Source organism: Salvia splendens, chromosome 7 (assembly GCF_004379255.2).
Source record: "Salvia splendens isolate huo1 chromosome 7, SspV2, whole genome shotgun sequence".
In the NCBI taxonomy this organism is placed as follows: domain Eukaryota; kingdom Viridiplantae; phylum Streptophyta; class Magnoliopsida; order Lamiales; family Lamiaceae; genus Salvia; species Salvia splendens.
The window spans coordinates 35,363,675-35,385,601 of NC_056038.1; the positions used below are offsets into that span (position 1 = coordinate 35,363,675).

Sequence of the window (21,927 nt, forward strand, 5' to 3'; positions counted from 1 at the left end):
CAATTCCCCCAAATTCACCATTTCGAAATTAATGGAGAAAAGATAATCAGAAAGCAACACATTTGGTGGCCCATTGCATGACAACTCAATAGTCCTTTCTTCCTTCTTCCTCTCCCCTCCAAACTTGCCCTATTTAGAATCAAAACACACACACACAACACACACTCAATAAACAAACAAACAAACCCCCTCAAAACATCCATGGACCGCGGCAAGGATCCGGCATCCGAGCCCTCCTCCGCCCCGAGCCGCTACGAGTCTCAGAAGCGCCGCGACTGGAACACCTTCGGCCAGTTCCTCCGCAGCCAGCAGCCTCCGGCGGAGCTCCACCGCTGCACCAGCGCCCACGTGCTCGAGTTCATGCGGTATTTGGATCAGTTCGGGAAGACGAAAGTCCACTTGCTGGGCTGCGTCTTCTACGGGCAGCCCGAGCCCCCCGCGCCCTGCACCTGCCCCCTCAGGCAGGCGTGGGGCAGCCTCGACGCCCTCGTGGGGCGCCTCCGCGCCGCCTACGAGGAGCACGGCGGCCCCCCCGAGACGAATCCCTTCGCCAGCGGCGAAATTAGGGTTTATCTCAGGGAGGTGAAGGAGTTTCAGGCAAAGGCCAGAGGGGTTTCTTTCAAGAAGAAGAAGAAGTGTGGTGCTGGGAAGAGTGATGATCAGTCAACTTCTTCGTCGTGAGAAGAAATCGATTGTGTAAGACAACTGATGTGAGGTTTATAAATTAAATTGAATAAGCTGATTTTTTGGGGATGGGTTATGTTATGTTGTTTGGTCTGTAACATATGTTATGTTAAGTACCGATTGTATGTTTTCGAATATGTGTAGATTCGAATTCGATTCATTTGCAGATGGCTTGGTGTTCCACTTTCTATGCCAAAATCGTTGACTATAAGAAAACATGTTTCATATCGATTATGTAAAGCAACGTACAGGTAGATTTATGCATTAAATGAACTATCTCTCCTCTTGATAATTTTTTTTTTGTTTTTGCAGGATGAGTTCTATTATTGTGCGGTCTGTAATATATGTTGAGTATTGTTCGCGAGTATTCAAATATATGTAGAGTCGATTAATTTGTAGATGACTCGATATTTCACCTTTTATGTTAAAATCGTTGATATTAATTAATTACAGAAAACTTGTTTCATATTGATCGTGTAAGGTAACATATAATATTTATAGACTAAATGAGCGTCTTTCTTATAAGCTAATTTTTGGAACGAATTCTGGTTTGATTTGTGACATATGTTAAGTAACATTTTTACAAATATATGCAAAATTGATTCAGTGTTTCACTTTCTATGTCAAAATCAATGATATATATTGATTACATTTGTGAATTTCATTTTACATCGAACATTCTAGCTAGTGCTAATCAGAATGTATCTTTATTGATGATATCAATTTATGCAGTTTTCAAAATATTTTAATTTATGCAGTATATATATATTTGATGATGTTAGTTTATGCGATCTTGGAAATCTTACGATATTCAAAGAAAAACGGAAGCCAATTAAAATGAAATCAAGAAACCCTAAAACATGAACATGAACTCTTCTTGCAAAACCGTCAATTTTTCAGGTGAAATAAAGTACTACATTTTTAAGGATGACTTTGTCCAAATTTATGCAGGCAAAAATTTTCAACCGATCATCAAAGAAAAGGGAGAAAAACACACATACACACACATAGTACTAATATGTAGTAAGATTCCCCACCAAAAATGAGTAGCAATAGTATTTTCATGTCAGCCTTCCATTTCGTGAGCATCTTTTGAGATTGTGGCAGATCTTTTGCCCCCACAAATAGTCAATCGTGTTAGAGGGTAAGTGGTATATGTTAATTAAATCAAGAATGGGACACATATATCATAGTATTAGATAAATTATTAATATACTTCATCTACTTTTGTTAATTGGTGATATGCAACAAACCAATCAAATCAAAAGATATTGTATTTTTGACCATGCACATTTCTCATCATTGGCCATTGGGTGTGTACGAGAAATCATACATATATATTGTTTATTTAAGAGATATTTGTAGCTAAAATCATGAAATTTTAATTTATTTTTTCCATAATGAATTATTAAGGTGAAATCAAAGTCTAGCTACAAATTTAAAATGCCAACAAAGACAAAAACGTAGAACAAACTAAATTAAACGACATCGTGGTGTGCAGTCCTTAGCATTTGGCACACCTCCGAACCCGAACTTGGCACATGGTCAAGTCTTTCCCATTAGTTATGCACTTCATCAATATTAATACACATAGGGGTCGTTCAATTGCCATAAAACTTGTGACTATAAGTCATGTCTATTTTTATCACATACTCCCTCTGTCATATTAGAAATGAAACGTTTTTCTTTTTGATCTGTCCCATTAATTAAAAATGAAACGTTTCTAAAAATGGAAACAATACTCTCTCTACTTTTACTTCTCTCTTACTTCACTCTTTCTTCATTAACTCACAAAACAACACTACATAAAATCTCGTGCCGAAAAGCAAATGTTGCATATTTAATGGGACAGAGAGAGTATATGTTATTACACATAGGGGCGATCGACTGCCATGTTTACATATTACTGGAGGTCATGACTATTTTTATATCTTGTTCGGTTGTCTTTTTCGCAAAAGTTCGGCTAGTAAAGTTGTATCTTGAACCATTTTTACAGCGTCAAGAATATATTGTAGCTCAAAATTATCAACCTCATATTCACCTATGTAACTAATTTAATTCTAGAAAATTAAAACTGGCCTCATTGTGACTTATTCTATATTGTAATTATCATTATCTTGTCTAATGAATCGAACACTACAATAAAAGCCTCCTCAACTTCTATTTACTCAAAAGTTTTTGCCGTGAAATGAGTAAAGAAAATCAAAACTTCATAAATTGCCATTCAAATGTCGAAAGTTATTTAACAAATTAGGATCATAGAAAAGTTCATGATTTTAGGGGTAGCGGAGTGATGGAGTGATCAATTGCTAACTCATCATTTAATTGCTAACTACAACTAATTTAAGACCATAGAATTTTAGAAATCTTGTGGTCTAAAATTTGCCACGTGTAATTTTTTTTTATTAATTAAATCGAATAAGATAAAAAAAAACTATCAAATTAGGGTTTTTGATGAAAATTTCAATATAGTGTTTCGAAAATATCGACACAATGCTTTGAAAATGTCAACACAATACTTTGAGAATGTTAACATATTGCTTATATTGATATTCTACATGTATTATATTGACATATTTTATATATTATGTTGACATTTGTTGTTGTACGGAAAAATTGAAATTTTTTGAAGTTTTTTTCACATTTTGACATTGGAACATATACAAGTGAAATCTCGTTAGAATCCTTATGAAATTATCTTTAATTTGATATATGTTGTGCGAAAACATAATTTAAATCGAGAAAATATATGTGTTTTAAAGTTATGGGATATTTTTCAAAAGTTAGTTATAATAATTTGTTGTAAATTGACCTTAATTTCAAAACAACTTAGAGATTTTGTTGTGAAAAGCCACACCAGCTCGATTAAGACATAACTCTTCATCGTTAAAAAATATAGTAAGAAAAATTGAAAGTTCGCGAATTCATTTAAATTTTGAAAAATATCAGATAAGCCAAAATTAGTCCAAAGTTTACAATCTTAGGACCAATTATTCCTTTAATTAATCACACCTTAAGATTCTGTTGTCAAAAGCACCAATAATATTAATGATCCCCCACTAATAATAACTTTCTTTACTCAATAACTATAAAAGTGAGCTAGGACAATTCATAAATTAGAATTTGAATGCCTAATTGTCTTTACATCGATCTTTAGTAGATTGCCCTCTGTCTGTTTAGATTTTGTGGGACAACTCAATTATTCAATTTTGTCCTAATGCTTCAATTTCCCTGTAATCCAAAACCAAAACGTCCTGAATTTCATAAGGTTGATTATTCCCACTTTGAAAATTTATTTCAATGAGTGCATGGCTTTGTACTATTTTTCAGATATAATAGATAAATTACTTCAAATGAACTTCATACTAAATTTGCTCTAACCGGTAAAAAAGTAGACATGTCCCTTGATTTTTCTTTTTTTCATTAGTATTGCATATTTTGGTTTGTGTTGTATTTATATCCACAATTTTATGTGTGTGAAAATGACTAGAATTAACTTGGAAGTCTTCACATTGTCCACTATAAAAAGGCGGTCATTAGCGAGTAATGATGCCACTCGTTGATCACTTAGCAACTTTCAAGCAACTAACGAGCACTTGTCTGGATAACCATGCACCGAGCACAATCAAATGAGTCGAAGAAGTGGAAAAGTGGATGAGTGACCGAGCATATTTGTGCTCGATAATAGTCAAAATTAGCGAGTACGTATCGAGCAACTTGTACTTTACTTGGTAGGACTAAGTGATCGATAACTATTATAAACATTAGTATGAATAACCAATAACTTATGGTTTTGTTTGTTTAATTTGAAGAGTTTTGAAATATAATAACATTGTGACAAATTGAAATAAAAGAGACTGACTAATTATTATAGATATTTTTAAAAAATCACTATTAAAAGACAAATTAATATATTGGGCCATGTTATAATGTTACAACATTCGGCCCTTCACAATTTTTTATATGTAGGTGTACGTTGTATTTTGTTTTTATTAGATGTTACTTAGGGTTAATTATATTATTGGGATAACTCAACGCTTACCCACGAATTTGCAATTTCATACAGCACTTAAAATTTTTAAACATCGTTATTATCTTTTTATTACTTAATTGTTTCGAATCACATCAATAAAACTATATAGTTATAATTATATCACCGAGTCGGCTTATGCCTCCTTATCGATATATGTAGGACGAACTTTGCTGAAAAAATTGTAGTATATTGTAATTATAATATTTAAAATATATGATGAAATTTTGATTATAAACTATCAATCCTATTGAACTCAAATTGAGGATCTATTGTTACTTTCAATGAAAAAAATTTAAAGCCAATATATAAGGGCCTATAAAGAAATAGCTTTGTGGACTATGATTACCCAAGATAAAAACATATTTCAACAGGCCCAAATGTCCTGGCCTATTTTGTACTATTATTTACTCTCTCGCGTTTTCAAAAATGTTGGGCTAGACAACATAATTATATAATAGCTTTTGCAAGTTCTATCATTGGATGTAATTCAATTTTTAGGAAAATAAAAATAAAAACTATTCAAAATTGGTGTATATCATATTTTTTAAGTTAGGAGATTATTAACATTGCAATTATGAACTTTGGATAATTTTGGTTGGTTCAATTTCTTTTAAAATTTGAATTATAATTGATAAATATGAATATTTTATCTTTTTTTATGAAATCAAGTTGCCCTAAGATCAGAACAGATGTAGCAAAATAGAATACTATGATGGATAATAAAATGCTCAATGCTATACTATTTTGACAACCGAATTCTAGAAAAAGAGGGGCAGAAAAAAGGAAGGGAGAGTACTAGAGTGGGGAGATGATTTATTAATTTTCTTTATTTCACATTTTACGTATTTATCAAAACGATTAGGTGAAAGGATCAAAGGACAAAGGTCGGACACCAACCTCTAATCCACGTACTGAGCTGCCAAAATAGACGCTTCTTTTCCATATCCCAATTGGGGTTGAGTTTCTAGAAAATCACCTTATTTCGAAGGTACCAAATCGACCGTGATATGACATAAAACATGGACAACCACATCTTCTTGTCAACCTTTCGAAAAGAGAATCCATCCAAGTAAGGAAGCACGACCTTGGCTCTCCTATAAGGCAAAAAAATGAGATTCTAGCGCTCACAACAAAAATACCAAAGACTACCTGAGAGTTTGCATGGAAGATAATGTGGGTAATAGACTCTACTCCTTCCTTGCAAAATGAGATCATAATCTCTATCTTGATACATCAATTTCAATTTAGGGGCAAAATATTAAATAGAAAAAATTGAAAGTTCATTGATTATCATTCAAGCAAGAATTGGCGCAAATGGTATTCCTATGAAGTTTGTTTTTACCTACAAATTGTACTATTTGATTTTAGGTCCCTTAGTTATAGATTGATTTTGATAGAAATGTTCATGATCCAAAATGTTGACACTTTTAAGTTTTAACTTGACTGCATTTATTTGACCTAAATCTGAAAGAAAAAAAATCCCTTAAGCAAATTTGCATTATTTGCCAAGCCCAATTTCTAAATTTATACTATGATGTAATTAGTGTAATTGCCATTCAAGTCATTTTCAAAATTGCACACAAACTTTAAATAATGAGTAGTATGACAATACATAAACTTTCTATCTATTCAGATTTTATCACGAGAAATAAATTCATCGAAATTAAAGCTTGATATAGATATCCAAACCCATTCGTAGCTACATTACAATATAAATATTCCAGTGGGCTAAGTCAACACAAAAAAAACATTTCACAGTATTCAACCAACATAGTTTTTCATCATACCAAACCCAGTAATTATAGATTACTGTATAATCTAAAATTAGCAAAACCTGTACGTATATTAGCTACTAACTAAGATGAACAGCTACTTGTATTTTCCAAAAGGATCATCAGCCCATCACTTTGCCAAATCTTTCTCCCACTTCTTCAATTAACTGTCTGTCAAATTTAAAATAAAAATAGTAAGAACATTTTCTAGACAGAAATAATCGTGCATCATGAGTTCGAATCCCACCAATGTAACCTTGAAGGGAGTCGAATCCGACGAAGAAACACATCGTAACGCTGTAAAAGTTCATTTACGAGATACTCCTTTTGTCCCCTGTTAGATGCTTTTTTGGTGTGTCCACTAGTAAAAATCTCGTTCATTCGATTTTTGATTGTTGGGACACACGAGCTATTAGCTCATCTCATTCACATTCTACAACAAACTAGTGTGAGAGTGCGAGATTCACATTACATTCCACTCCTAACACACAATGAAAACTAGTGTCGAAACCAAATGTGACTTCCAACGAGAAATGACGAGGAGTAATATGTGCAATTTATTAGAGAATGACTGATCCAAAATAAGGGAATATCAACACCTTATTCTTAGCACTAAACTGCCTCTAGTTGTATAAATAAGACAGCAAAGGTATGTTTATTTGTGTCCCACAATTCATCCAACAATTTCAATTAATCCTATTTCATGCTTCAAAGGGAATTAATTATTTGTATTCACATTTTCCACCATAGGAAAGAAATCCAAAGCCTAGACTTGCACATAATCAACTACATCAAAAGCAACAACATTTTTTTCATATTCATGGACCTATACTGCACAGAAGCATAACGATAAAGTGCAACTCAGTTGGTAAAACGATATTTTTAAGCAAGAGGAGAAACATACTAGTAATATTTGGGGAAGTGCTTGAGGTTGTCAAGTTGAACCTGAGCTCTGAGAAGCTCCAAATCCTTAGCAAACTGCATCCTCTGTTTCTCAAACTCCACCATCTGCCTCTGCTTCGCAACCTCAACTTTCTCATAGGTTTCACCCAAACTCATTATCGCCGCGGCCAACATCCGGTACCCGTCTCGCCTCTCCGTCGCCTTCTTCCTCCTCTTGGCTGCGGCCGACGGGAGGCCGCTGTCGCCATACACCTCGTCCCGGCCGGCCTCCATCGCGGCCGCGGCGGCTGCCATCACGGAGAAGTTGCGCTCGGTGACGCCGCCCATGCCCGACCGCTTCGACCTGGGCCCCACCGGCACCGACCACGGAAGCCTCAGCAGGGGGCTCCGGTTAATCGCCGGTGAGATTTTCCGGTGGCCGGAGATCGGCTCCGGTGACGGGGACGGGGACGGGGACGGGGACGGAGATGGGGAGATCTCCGGCGGCGGGGAGATTTTTCGGCGGTGATTTTTGTTTCCGGCGGCGGATTTGGAGAAGGAGTCGCCGATGAGGGCGTCGAGGCTGTGGAAGTGGGGCCAGGAGGAGGCGTAGCGGCCGTTGGATTGGACGGATTTGGCCTTCTCGATCTTGTACTTCTTCTTGGTGGTGTCGATGCGGTTTTTGCACTGGACGTCGGAGCGGCGGAGTTTGGTGGCGTGGGCGGCGTTGACGGCGTCGGCGACCTCGCGCCACTGCTGCTGCCGGAGATTGCCGCGGTTCAGGCCGATGTACTGGGCCCCCCACGCCTCGATCAGCGTCCGCGTCGCCTCCTCCGACCAGCAATCCTCGCGGCCGGGGAAAGCGGCGGATTTCGACGGCGGCGGCGGAGATGGGGAATCGGGCTTTGCGGGGGAGGGAGGGGCGGGATCTTCGGTGTCGGAGGGGAGGCGGCGGGGGGAGGACATGGCTGTAGCGGCGGCGGCGGCGGCGGCGGAGGAATTGGCGGTGGCGGTGCGGTAGAATTTTGAAAGAGGGGTATGTGTAAATATTTGGGGTTTTTTAGAATTGGGGGACCGATTTGGAGCCTCTTTATTTAACCGAATAAAATTATTATTTTTATTTCTTTTTAATTATGCCGTGGCATGTTCCAACTACTGACATGGAAACCATGTTTTTTTTCTCTTTTTTTTAATCCGAACGAACTAAATTTAAGAAGATAGTAAAAGGTTGTTATTAAAGGAATAATTATCATATTAAATCGCAATCATTGGTTTATATTGATCTAGTTTTTAAAATTAGAATATAAAATCATAACTTATAGTAGTAGTAATATTTTTGCAATTATCTCACTAGAGTCAATCTGACAACATCAAATATGATGGGATAATTTTGAACAAAGTAACACCAATCTATATGAAACAAGGTGATTTTATGTTACATCAATTTTAATTACAGTGGAACAATTGAGAAAATTTTGAAATTTTATGATTTTATATTCCAATTTAAAAAAGTTAATGTACCATCCAAAGTTATTGAAAAAATGTGATTTAAATGATGAATGACTTGTTTTATGTAAATCGATTTTGAGTGTATGTTGCATTTTGAGTGTAAAAAATAATTATCATTCTAAAGAATTTGTTGGAAGATTTGAAGTTAATATATATTGAAAACCTATTAAACATTGATTTAATTTTGAACAAGTTCTTAAGCCTAAAAAATTATACTCCCTCCATCTCATAGCAGATGTCACACTTTTTTTAGTTTATCTCACAAAAGATGTCACATTTCCTTTTTTAGAAAAGTTATCTCTCACATTAATATGAACATACTATTTTCTCTCTCCATCTAATACACAAAATAACACCTCCTAAAATCTCATGCCAATTTTCAAGTGTGACATCTACTATGGGACTGAGAGAATACTTACTAAGTTTTTTTGGGTTCGATTTATGAACTTGTGTATGCTTTGTTTGCTATACCCTACCTATCAGGGTGAAGACAATTTTGCGTCAAAGAAAAATACAAAAGAATAACTTTGATTTAATAATAATCTTCTCATGTTAATTTTTGTGCACTAAGCTCATAGGTAATAAAAATAGTACTACTACTACTATTAAAATTTTATGCCATTTTTGCACATTTATTCGATTTTAGCCGGAATTAGCAAATTAGGTCAGCCAATTATTGAGATGACCTGATATTTTCTTAGTTGGTAGTAATATTTAGATTTTGGTGGTTTTGAACGAACAAAGTATATATGTCGCCAAAAATTAGGAGGTAAGGCATGTGTCCAAGTCCAATTGTAATTTTCAATGTTTTAAAAACCGGACCGGCAAGCGAACCGTCGTCATTACTGGTTCACTGGTTCAACCGGTTTACTGGTCGAACCATTGGTTGAACCAGAATACTGTTTATATATATATTTATTTATTTAGTAGTAAATAATAAAATTTAATCAAATGTTTTATCAATAAATATTATAGTATTATACATTTAATAGTATTATTATAGAAAACAAGTCTTGTACTACTATATTAGAATATTTAATGACGTTAAGTTTAAATACAATAATAAATTATAATACACAATATTAAAAACTAGTATTAAACTCTATGTATAATTATAAACTCCTATATTATAAAACATTAGTGATTGTAAAAGTATAATTAAAATATAAGAAATATATTAAAATTAACAATTTCTTAAAAGAATATATAAAATTAAAATGAATTGTCTTAAAAGAATATAAAATTAAAAAGAATATATTTTTAGTGAATGATATAATTTTATTAATTTTTTATCAACAAATATAATTAAATATATAAATTATACTAGTAGTAAGTTATTGTAAATAAAAAATTTAATATTTATGCATAAAAATAAATAAGTTCATAGTATTATTTTCAAAAAGTAATGCGGCAAAATAATATTATACACAAAGATATATGAATAAACATAAATTAAAAACATATATTTAGTAAATACTCCTAGTATATAATCAAATAGTAGTAAACTTTTAATATAATTAATCACATATTCTTAATATACATATATACGTATTAAACACGAATTATTAGTTTATATAGATAAATATTTCGTGTTTAACATATGAAAATAATTTATGTTCATATTACTACCAAGAAGTCCTTGTGGTGTAGTGGTAGAATTGTTGGTAAGTTCACCGGGAGGTCTTGAGTTTGACCCCTATTAATTTCAAAATTTTAGAATAAAATTTTATAATTAAAATATAAAAATATATATGTGAATTGTAGTAGATGTTAAGGTATTTATTGAAAATTATGTTTTAAATTGCTTGTATTTGTGAATATTTACTTTTTCACTTTTAATGATAAGAAATTATTTATATTGCATAATTTTTATTATTGTTGTTGATTACTACATTGTAGAGTGATTACAATACTTATAGTTACATAAAATCTTTTTATGTCGGTATCTTATACATTAAGTTAACAATATTCACAACCTACATAGTAGGGGTGTGCATTCGGGTTTCGGTTCGGTTTTTTGTCAAAACCGAACCAAAACCGAAAAACCGAATTTAGGTCAAAATCCAAACCGAACCGAACCCGAAAAACCGAAAAACCGAAAACCGAACTTAAAAAACCGAAAAAACCGAACAAAACCGAAAAAACCAAAAAACAAGAAAAAAAAATATAATATTAATATATATATGTGTGTGTAATTTATTTTATTTTATATATACTAATAGAATATTTATATATAATATAAAATTAATAATACATATAATATATATAATATAGTAGAATTTATTAAAAGAATATACTATATATTATATATAATATAATATATTAAATTAATAGAATATATATATAATTCGGTTATTCGGTTTTTCGGTTTTTTTCTTCACCCGAACCGAACCGAAAAACCGAAATTTTTGTATTTTCAAAACCGAACCAAACCGAAAAACCGAAATAACCGAACCGAATTTCAAAATTTCGGTTTGGTTCGGTTCGGATATTCGGTTTCCGGTTTTTTTGCTCACCCCCACTACATAGACGTGGACGTGGACAATACATCATAAATGATTTCTATCGTCGATCTAAAGTCACTTCCTACCTTAGATGACAATACAGTGTCATACTCCATATAACATTGAATTGGATCACAAATAAGTAGATAAGTACTGCATCCTACATAATGATTTCATTGTTCTAGCACTCTTATCAAATAAAATCACAAATAGTACTACTTCCTATATAATGATTTCATTGTTCTAGCACTCTTATCGAATAAATTACTTATATTGAGCTAAACATTAACAAGCTTGATTACTAATGCAAATAGAATAACTTAAATAAAATAAATTAATGAAATAAAAAAGAAATTCATACTCCTATTTCACTAATTAAAATTGATAATGATAGTGTTACTAATCAATATTCCTATACGTTGAATAAATCAGACTTAATTTAATTAAGAGAAAAGTCTATTAGGAGAAAGCATGTTCAAATTTCCTTGGATCCTGATATATTCCATTATAAGCTTATTTTCGAAAATCAGCTCCCCCAATATTTTGAAAATATCTCCCTCTCTACTCATGTATTGTACTAATATTTTAGTTTATTTCTTATATATAAGGTTTAACAGTTTATTATCTATGCGATCATATTAAAACTATGATAAATTATTTTATTTATTTATTATGAGTTATTGAGAAAATGATCAGTTCGAGATTTAATTTGTATGTAATTTATCGAATTAATGACGTTAATAATAAATTTTAGGTGTTAGAATCCAAGAAAATAACATTATTGATAATACCAGGATGAACTAAACCAAAATGATTTTCACATCAAGCACGTGCCATAATGTTTCTCTATATAGGAGTATAAATTTAAAATTGCAAGTTTTGGTCTTTTTCTCAATATTTTAGAGCTCGTGGTAATTTTTAATATGAACAAAAATTGACAAATTCGATGTAACATTCCCATTTATTTGAGTATATTTCCTTTGAACGGGCGCTATGAATACTCATTGACAATATAGGCCCGCTCCAATTTTATTGGCCAGATATTATTTGGGCTTGAAATAAAAAAAACTAGGCCCAATACAAAGCTTCAACGCGAGATAAATTTGAATTGTACAAAGGTACATAATATATAAGTATTTTTTTACAAACACACAATTACTCAAAATCCGAACAAAAATGATAAATCCCCACTCTACCGTTAGACCACTTGCGTTTATGTAAAGTTAATATCAATAACACAATAAGAGCACATTTAGAGGTACAGTTGCACCCTTATTCTTAGCTGGATCTGCCAGTATTTTTAGTGATCTTCTCGACTGCTAGGGGTTCCGATACAAGTATCTTGTATCACACCCCGACAAACCCAAGAGGCCAAGACATGATGGAAGAAAAGGGGAAGAGCTAAACAATCAAGTGACAACAGAAATCAACAACCAATCCAAGCCCCCTAGCTCAAGTGGTTGAGGAGGGAGGCAAGGATACAACGCCATTCTGGAGGTCACGTGTTTGACCTCTGGGAGGCGCATATTGGGGATTAATTTTCCCTGGGGCTTATGGATTCACTGGCCTAGACCCAGGCATCGGGGGAGGCTGGTGGCCTGGACCCGTGCCAGGGGAAGGAAAAAGCTGGACCCGTGCTAGGGGAAAGGTAGGTGGACCCGTTGGTTCCCACCTTGACAACGAAGCGCAGCTCGGTGGTAAGACGCTTCACCTTCGACCGTTAGGTCGGGAGTCCGAGTCACTTCGGGGGGTAGATGGGGAACCATCGTCGATCCTCCTTTAAAAAAAATCAACAACCACCTAAAAGCCAAATAATATTTTGGGTTCGCACTTTCTCTAAATGAAAAGAACATATCAGTGAGAACACGCTCTCCATACACGACCCTTTCTAAAGTTGCATTGCAGCAAAAATCGACAAAGAACAAAATCCATTCAAAATTTGTCCTATATATAATTATTGTTAGTTAATTAAAATTCTCCCCTTCGTTAGACTTGCTAATTCTTAGTTTTAGAATAGTGGTTTTTTTTAATCAAAATGTGGCATATATATAATTATTTTTAGCTAACTAATTGTTAATGTTTTGAAAATAGAAAATTGAAAATTTGTCTACAACGTGTTTAATTATGCTCAATTTAGGAAGTTCTCAACACTATTTTAAAGCAATATAAAGTTTTGATGAGTAATAAGTGACTTTGTATGTCATTCACATGACAAGGGGGACAATGGCTTTCTAGATGACGTGGCTTCTTCAAAACCTCTTACATTTTTTTTACTCCATAATTCATATAGTATTTGTTGTAGGAATATTTATTCTTATATGTGACCTATGTAGATATTGGTTTAATAGTAAAGATTAAGTTCAAACATATCAGTTGGATTCTAATATAAAAGACGATACTGTGATGGATCGGTTTCGATTAAAGAATTAGAATCGGGTGTATTGATAACCCTCTTCTCTTGCCTTGGATAGATGATATAAATATGTGTACATTAAAGTGTATAGAAGATGGAAAGCTGTAAAATAAAGTCTACAGAAAAATCTGATGGGTTTTACATGAAAGGGTATAAGTGAACGGATGCAACTTTTCGTGAAAGGTTGCATATAACTTATATAAACAAATCAGATTTTAGATTTGACGATGACAGAAATCTCTACAGAATTCTATATACGAAGAAGGAATACAGAAAAGACATTGTTATCATATTCTTCTCCATCGAAAGAATCCGAAAAGTATAGGCCAAAGAGACGACAAAATCAACCGCAGCTTTTAAGGGAAACATCAACTCGTGGAATTCCACCCTACATCAAATAAAAGCTATGGACGGAGGTTGGTAAATCATCTCTTTGATGTGGTATATGTTGTGATTGAATTAATACGAATCTAGAATGTGTTTTCGGTATAAAATCGGTAAAGCATCGAAAGATGGCTAACATTTGTTTTTGTTACCTCCAAGGTCATTTATCGCTTATCACTTGTATACATTGATGAAGATTGTGATAGAAAATATAAATGAGATGTTGCGACCATTATTAGCAATGGATCGGCCAAAAAAAAGTTAGTCATAGAAATCAGAAGTACATAATTAAAAAAAACTATCTATAAAAATAAAAATAAAAATAATAGTATTGCAAATCTTTCTAGAGGTTAGTAGGCAGCCAATGAATCGTAATATTCTACGGAGTATATTCGATTCCCATATGTTGTCTTTACCACTTTTCAGGCTATTTGATTTTTTTCATTGTGTGATTGTAATAAGAAATACTAGTATGTGATTTTCTATAATACCCCGTAAAAAAAAAGAAAAAAATTAATTATTTATTCCAAATTTATAGTCAACTACTTAGTCAAAAATATTTTTTTAAAACCCTATCACCAAACTATTTTCACATATCTCCACTCCCTAAAATCTCTTCAACCACCAAATCCATCAATATCTATCAGTTTTGCCTATATATATACTCCCTATGTCCCATTAGAAATGAAACGTTTTCTTTTTTAGTTTGTCTCATTAAAAATGAAACGTTTCCTAAAATGGAAACATCTCTATCTCTACTTTTTCATCTCTCTTACTTTACTCTCTCTTCATTAACTCACAAAACAACACTACATAAAAACATGTGCCGATTCTCAAATGTTGCATATTTAATGGGACGGAGATATATATATATATATATATATATATATATATATATATATATATATATATATCCAATCAATGTCACGATCTCTCTACACATAAATTCAATACCAAGAAAAATCGGGAACTAAAATTTAGAGAAAGAACCGAGTTGGAGAAGAGAGTTTTCTGCCGCCTAAGAAGGTAATCACCTATCAATTCCCAGCCTTGAATTCCTTGCATTCATTTAGGATAATTCTGAATCATCGTGCTCGGTACAAAGTTTCAATCTTTAAGTTTAGCCTTTGTCTCAACTGAAAATTTAATCATCCGAGAAACAAATCAAAATCGATTTGGAGAAATAGAATTAGGATGAATTGGGGAAAGGCGGAGGGACTTACTTGCTTGGGAAAAGAGGGCAGCGGCTGCTGGGGCTTCCGCAGCGACGACGGCAGACAGCAGTGGCGGCGACGGAGAAGCAGCCCTGTGACGTGACAGAACTCTAATTTCTTTTCAATGCTTGTTGTGTTTTTGGGAAGGGAAAACGACGGATCTGGAAGGGGGTATTTGTTCCATGGTTTTAAAAAACAATGAATATTAGTTGGGGTCTTTTTTTCTAAGATGGAATGTGATGCTGTACGTGTGTTTTTCTAAAAAAAAGGGAGTATTTGACTTAAATTGTGTTACTCATTATCTGATGAATAAGTTAAAATAGAAGTGGATGGTATGCGTGTTTTAAAATGGGAGGATACATGTTTTCTTCTCCTTTTCTTTGGGTTAATGATGTTTTTGAAATGGGCTTTACCAATTAGTTTTTGGGTTGGTCTAATATTTTAAGTTGGAACTGATGTGTTGGATAGGGAGTATATACGTGTAGTGGGTTGGGAGCAGTATTAAGTATATTTGTTGGTTTGACTTTTCTTTAGTGGACTATATTAGTTAGTTGTATGCTTTAGTCATAGACGGGATTTATTGTTTGAGCAGATTGTTTCTTTGGCGATGTTTTAAATCAGAAAAGTATAAAGACTTTATATATGTGTTTTCTCTAGGAAAGAATTAAGAATAATACGAGCACACACGTAGAATGCATGCATTCTAATTAGATGTTTTCTTGAGTTTGATGAGTTTGTTATTTTATTTCAAAAGAGTTTCTTTCGGAAGCGAGTAAGGCAAGTGAGAGTTTTCAAGTGAGAGTTTTCAAGTTAAGACTTTAGATGCTTTAGTGGACTATATTAGTGGGTTGGGAGTATTAAGTATATTTGTTGGTTTGACTTTTCTTTAGTGGACTATATTAGTTAGTTGTATGCTTTAGTCATAGACGGAATTTATTATTTGGGCAGATTGTTTCTTTGGCGATGTTTTAAATCAGAAAAGTATAAAGACTTTATATATGTGTTTTCTCTAGGAAAGAATTAAGAATAATACGAGCACACACGTAGGATGCATGTATTCTAATTAGATGTTTTCTTGAGTTTGATGAGTTTGTTATTTTATTTCAAAAGAGTTTCTTTCGCAAGCGAGTAAGGCAAGTGAGAGTTTTCAAGTTAAGAATATTAAGAGAACGAGGTGGGCTTTCGAACTAAAGCTTTACTGTGGGCTTTCTTTTTAAATATGGGCAATGCTCTAAGTATATTTTTATGCGAAAATGATATGAATATTTGTCATGCCGTGTTTTGTTTTATTCTATGGAACCTATCTGATGTGGCTTTTGCCATCAATGGATAATCGAATTCAGGTATGTCTAGGGAGTGAGTCTCTGTTCAGGCTAGTGTACACCTATGGAGATCGTGAGCCGTCTTTTGGGTCGGCCGGTCTAGTGACTTGGAATGTGGCCACATTCCTTGTCATCAATGGATCAGATATGGGAGATAGCTATGGGAAAATGGTTGATCAACCGAATTTTACAATGGAAAAGATTTTAGTGTCTTGGGCCATTTCTAAAGTTAAAACCCCAAGGTCACTCAATGGTGGCATGATAAATACTTTTTATAAAATGTTTTCGGCATGAGTCCACTGAGTGCATCAAGTACTCAACTCTGCATTTCTTTTTAAAAAATGTGCAGGTTGAGCAGTGACGAGCGCGGTGGGTGTTGAGCATAAAAGTGAAGAATGTCTATCAAATATCTAGAATATGTTGTGACTTCATACATAGTATTATTCTACTCTCGAAATGCTTCCACTAAATATTGTTTCTTTTGAGTTGTTGAGTGTTGAGATACTATGATTTTATTCGAGCTATTCCCATTTGTTTCGGGCTATGGTTGAGTTGTGTTGTTTTCCCCTTTCTTCCCCGCTTCTTTAATCCTCCCTTAGTCGCGATCAACCGTGTTTTCTATCCTTAGAAAATGCGGGCGTGACATTTTCTATTTGTAAGCGCTATTTTGAGTATTTTTTTAGTTATTTAGATTAACTCCTTGTACTTATTTCCAGTGGCGGACTTGTCAAGAGACGTTGGGGTGCACAATCGGCAAATTAAATTAATACTATTATTTAATATTTAATTAGTGTTACCCTTCACTATAATCGGCAGATTTTGCACAATCTACTCCAATTGGTGTGCACCGTATCCTATTCTCTCTCTAATTTTCTATCTCTCCTTCTTGTTTAAAACATTTTTATTCTTGAACAAAGTATTTTTTTCATTATATTATATTGATTGCTTCTATTATTAAAAAAATTATGAATATAATTAAAAGTGAAAGAAATTGTGACTAATTGACAGAGAACAATGAGAGAAAAGTACTAATAAAATAATGAAATTCATTTGTGAAATGATGGAAAAATTGTGACTAATCGACGAAATTCATCAAGAATTCTCTACGTAATAGTATGGGAAACCAATTGTTACAGAAATTGCTTTGTTCCTTATATGGAAAATGATGTACCCCTCCGTTCATATGTAGCTGAGTCGTATTCCTTTTTGGGTTGTCCCACTTTAGTTGAGTCATTTCCTTTTTTGGCAAAAAGTATTTTACTCTCTCTTACTTACTGTCTCTTCATCTATCTACCTTTTTCCTTTCTACTTTATTCTTCTTTTACTTAACTCATTTAAAACAATTTTTCTTAAATCTCGTACCTAAAAGAAATGTCTCTACTACAGAGGAACGGAAGAAGTACTATTTGTTAATGTTACTAATAAAACTATTATGCAGCGATTATGAAAGATAAAGAATAGAAGTGTTATGATATGATTATATTTTGACTTTTATATTTATACATTGTGATTTAATTTATAAATATGAAGTATGTTTTACTTTTATTTTTAAATTATTTTTGGAACCTCCACCATTAAAATCCTGCGTCCGCCACTGCTTATTTTTATATATTTTTAAAGCATGACTACGTTCGTCCACAGACCGTCAAAAGAGCTTGATTTATAGTTTTTGGGTTGATCAGAAACAATATATATGATCGCTCCCCTATCTGCAGATTTTTTTTTCAAAAAAAGAGACTTCAAATAACATCATTTGAGATTTTAAAAAAATAATATTGTGAAATTATAATTTCATCCTATCCTTTATTTTTTAAAAAAACTTCCATTCTTATCCATTTACATCATACTTTAAACTATTTACACTCGATGAATTCATCCAGAATTATATTGTAGAATTTGTTTTTGATGGATACTCAATTTATTTCCTGGTTAGACACTTAGACTATTAGACTGCTTGTCAAAGGTTATGACATATTTTCAGAATAAATTGATTTTATATTTTTATTAGGCCTATAACATATCTTTAGGTATATGCTACCATCAATTAGGTGGATTCATTCATTGCGTCTTCATTTTAAGAGGTACTATTGTGCAATGTACTACAAAGTTATTAGCTTCAAATGTACTAATAAAGGAATTGATGATTAAGAGCATACACATCCGTGCTCTTGCCAACGAGTACGGATGTGGGCCCGGTCCCACTTTTCTTCCCTGCTCTTAGGCAAGAGCACAACACCCGCATCCGTGCTCTTCACAAGGACAAGCTCAAGGGTCCCACCATTCTATTATTCAATTTAAATAAAAATATTTCCACAAAATTAAAATGCATTAAAAATACCCGGAATAATATTACAAATTACAAAAAAATTAAAAATTACATAATTAAAATACTAAAAAATAAAAATTACATAATTAAAATACTAAAAAATAAAAATTACATAAGTAAAATCCTAAAAAATAAAAATTACTTAATTAAACACCTAAAAAATAAAAATTACCCCCTGGATGACTATTCATTCGGCTCTACCCTCAATGTTCTTTGGAGACCCCGTATCATTGCCACATGCGATCGAAGTTGCTCGGGGGTCATAGTTGACCTATCGGCCAAATTGAGTTGGGCCAAAATCTCCCACAACGAGTTGGTGGGGGGTTGAGGTGGCACATAGGGAGCGGGGGCGGTTGGCTGCCGCCTTCTTCCTTCCTTGCGGCCGGCGTTGGGAACTGCTCGGGCCGGCGTCGGGGCTACCCAAGTTAACTCTGGCAAGCTGGCTAGCCACATCCTCGGAGCCGACGTCGGATAGGGATACCGACCTCGACCGTTTGGAGGAGGAGCTAGAGGAGGATGATACGTCTCCCCCATACTTCGGATGCGCCCGCGTCTCCTGCCAAATGTTGAGGTACATGAACGGCTTGTAGTTCATGGATTGGTATGTCGCCAAGGCGGAACTGATGATGTCAAGCTCGCTCCGGCCACTCCCCGCTGACCGCTCTTCCTGGAGGTAATACCCCTGGAACTTTTGGTTTTCTTCGTTGGCTCTGTATATAGCATTGCGCACCATACTCTCATTGCGCTCGATTGTTCCAGCCGGCCGGTTTTGATTGTACCGGCGACAGATGCGCCACCAATAATGGTCACTGGATTGGTTCGTGCCAACCTCCAGATCTTCGGAGATTGACAAGTACGCTTTGAATAATTCTTCCATCTCCCCCGGAGTGTACGGATGCGGACACCACGAGTAGGAAGAGGAGGAGTTTGAGAGGGGCCACTCCCTCCCGCTCTAGGTACAGGTGGTTCGGGTGTCCACCCGTATTGCCCTTCGGGGGCATCTTGGTCGTCGATCGGGTAAGGCCGGTAGCCACCGGGAACTTGCGAACCTTGGGTTTGAGGAGGGGCCGAATATTCCGTTTTCGGACTAGGAAATGGTTGTGAACCGAACCAATCGGGGTTCCAACCGTGGGAGCTGGATGGGTGATCGCCGGAGCCGGACATTTTTTTGTTGTGAGTGAAAGAAAGATTGAGAATTGTAAGAATATAAATGAGAGAATTTAGATAAGAATTGTGTAGTGTGGTGTGAATTTTTGGTGTGGAAGTGGGGGTATTTATAGATAAAAATGTGTATTTTTGGGAAAAAATTTGAAAAATAAATTAAAAGTGGGTAGAAAACGGATATAATTTTTTGGGAAGTGGGAAAATATTTTTTTATTTTTAATCGGATTTTTTAATTAAAATTCATTTTTTTAAAAAAATCAAATTGCCAACGGCAATTCCATTGGCCAATGGACGTCTGACACGTGGGCTGCTCGCTGGTACGGACGTGCTCGATACATCGAGCAGCGCCGTGCCAGCGGCAAGAGCGCAGCGGATGCCGCGCCGCTGACACGGACGGACGGACGGCTGCGCTCAACCGCTGTAGATGCTCTAAGTGGCGTATTAGTCGATAATACGTTTCTCCTTCATCCATTAAGTTTGAGGTTTGATTAACTATAGCGTTTCCAAACACTAATACCTTCACCATTTTGTAATTCTCGGTCTTTTTTGATGTGCCTCAACCTCTTCTTTTGTTCTAAACCATGGTTTCCACAAGTGTTTTTAGTTATGAATCATCTTAATGATTTGTAGCCAGCTCAAAAGTGGATTAAGGTTGCTTCATATCAAAAGTGAAAAATTGAATCGACGGCCAATAGTTGAGAATACGTGAGTCTCTTCTACTCAACCACAATATCCCTTATACTAGTAGTTATTTCTCAACCTCTTTTGATTTGTCTTCTTTACTTTTCTCACATTAGAACAAACCAACAATTATATTAATTAGGAGTATCTATGTATTGAAATTTTGAGCACCACACGCATGTAATTGGATTCTATCTAGTTTACATGACTAGCAAAAATTTTGTATGGATTCTTGAAAAGCAAATTTCCAAATTTTGTTTGCCTCTTCAAGCTAAAGATGTTAAAGTGTTTCAAGGGCTAAACGTTAGAATTGACCTCTCATGCTATTGTAAAGACAACTTCTTCTTCTTCATCACTCTATTCCCTACTTCACTTAATTTCTTGTTTTGTTGTCACAAATATTTTCTTTGTTGTGTAACTATAAGATGTCCACATATGAAAGATCCATATTCTCAATATTCGATACTTCGATGCTATGAAGTACAACGCCGTTCATTTGTTAGGCATCCACATATGAAAGGTCAATATTATCTGAATTTTTAGCCATATTTATAATATAATACTACTCCCTATACACTAAGTCAATGAATAATTTTTATCTTATTTAATTTTTTGAAACTATAGAGAAAATGGACATAAACGTGAACATCCATTTTGTGTTTCACTAATTAGTTTAGATTTTTTAATTATACTTGAGTCTTCCCAAACATGACAAGATGACAACCGAGATCAAGATTAATAAGCACACACCACTGATATATATTTAATGGCATTATTAATCCAAAGTAAACTACTCTATTTTTAATTAGCTTTTCCATATCAATACTGGTATAACACATGCCAGCAGTCACACCATTACTAATCATTGAAATTAATCATTGTTGTCATGTGAGTCCCTCCCATATACCCAGATCCAATGCATTTGCTTGTGTAATAATTAAATTAAATTAAATTAAATTAAATTAAATTAAATTAAATAAATAAATCTCATTAGTAGTGGTTTATCACCTTCTTTCAAGTATTTGAGAGAAAAATATTC

At 34.3% G+C, this 21,927-nt stretch overlaps 2 protein-coding genes and 1 long non-coding RNA gene across 5 annotated transcripts; 1 reads left to right on the top strand and 2 right to left on the bottom strand.

The window, feature by feature from the left end:
• On the top strand, nt 1–1,141 carry LOC121811188 (protein LIGHT-DEPENDENT SHORT HYPOCOTYLS 10-like). 2 transcript variants are annotated; one of them, XM_042211992.1, is made up of 2 exons: nt 1–696; nt 829–924. In XM_042211992.1, exon 1 carries the CDS (start codon nt 202–204, stop codon nt 679–681), a length of 480 nt encoding a protein of 159 aa, XP_042067926.1. In that variant the 5' UTR covers nt 1–201; the 3' UTR covers nt 682–696; nt 829–924. The 2 variants fall into 2 exon arrangements, with proteins under 2 accessions (XP_042067926.1, XP_042067925.1); XM_042211991.1 differs by lacking the exon at nt 829–924 and adding an exon at nt 997–1,141 and having other exon boundaries at nt 2–696.
• Nucleotides 1,142–6,370: 5,229 nt separating this feature from the next.
• LOC121742618 (trihelix transcription factor ASIL2-like) lies at nt 6,371–8,418 on the bottom strand. The gene is made up of 2 exons (XM_042135815.1): nt 7,394–8,418; nt 6,371–6,660 (listed from the first exon to the last, which is right to left on the bottom strand). Coding segments are annotated over exons 1-2 (945 nt in total). The 5' UTR covers nt 8,338–8,418; the 3' UTR covers nt 6,371–6,659.
• A 5,476-nt stretch (nt 8,419–13,894) lies between these two features.
• On the bottom strand, nt 13,895–15,680 carry LOC121741264. 2 transcript variants are annotated; one of them, XR_006037817.1, is made up of 3 exons: nt 15,405–15,680; nt 15,216–15,317; nt 13,895–14,185 (listed from the first exon to the last, which is right to left on the bottom strand). It is a non-coding gene; the product is annotated as an uncharacterized LOC121741264 (long non-coding RNA). The 2 variants fall into 2 exon arrangements; XR_006037816.1 differs by having other exon boundaries at nt 13,895–14,201.
• Nucleotides 15,681–21,927: the final 6,247 nt, after the last annotated feature.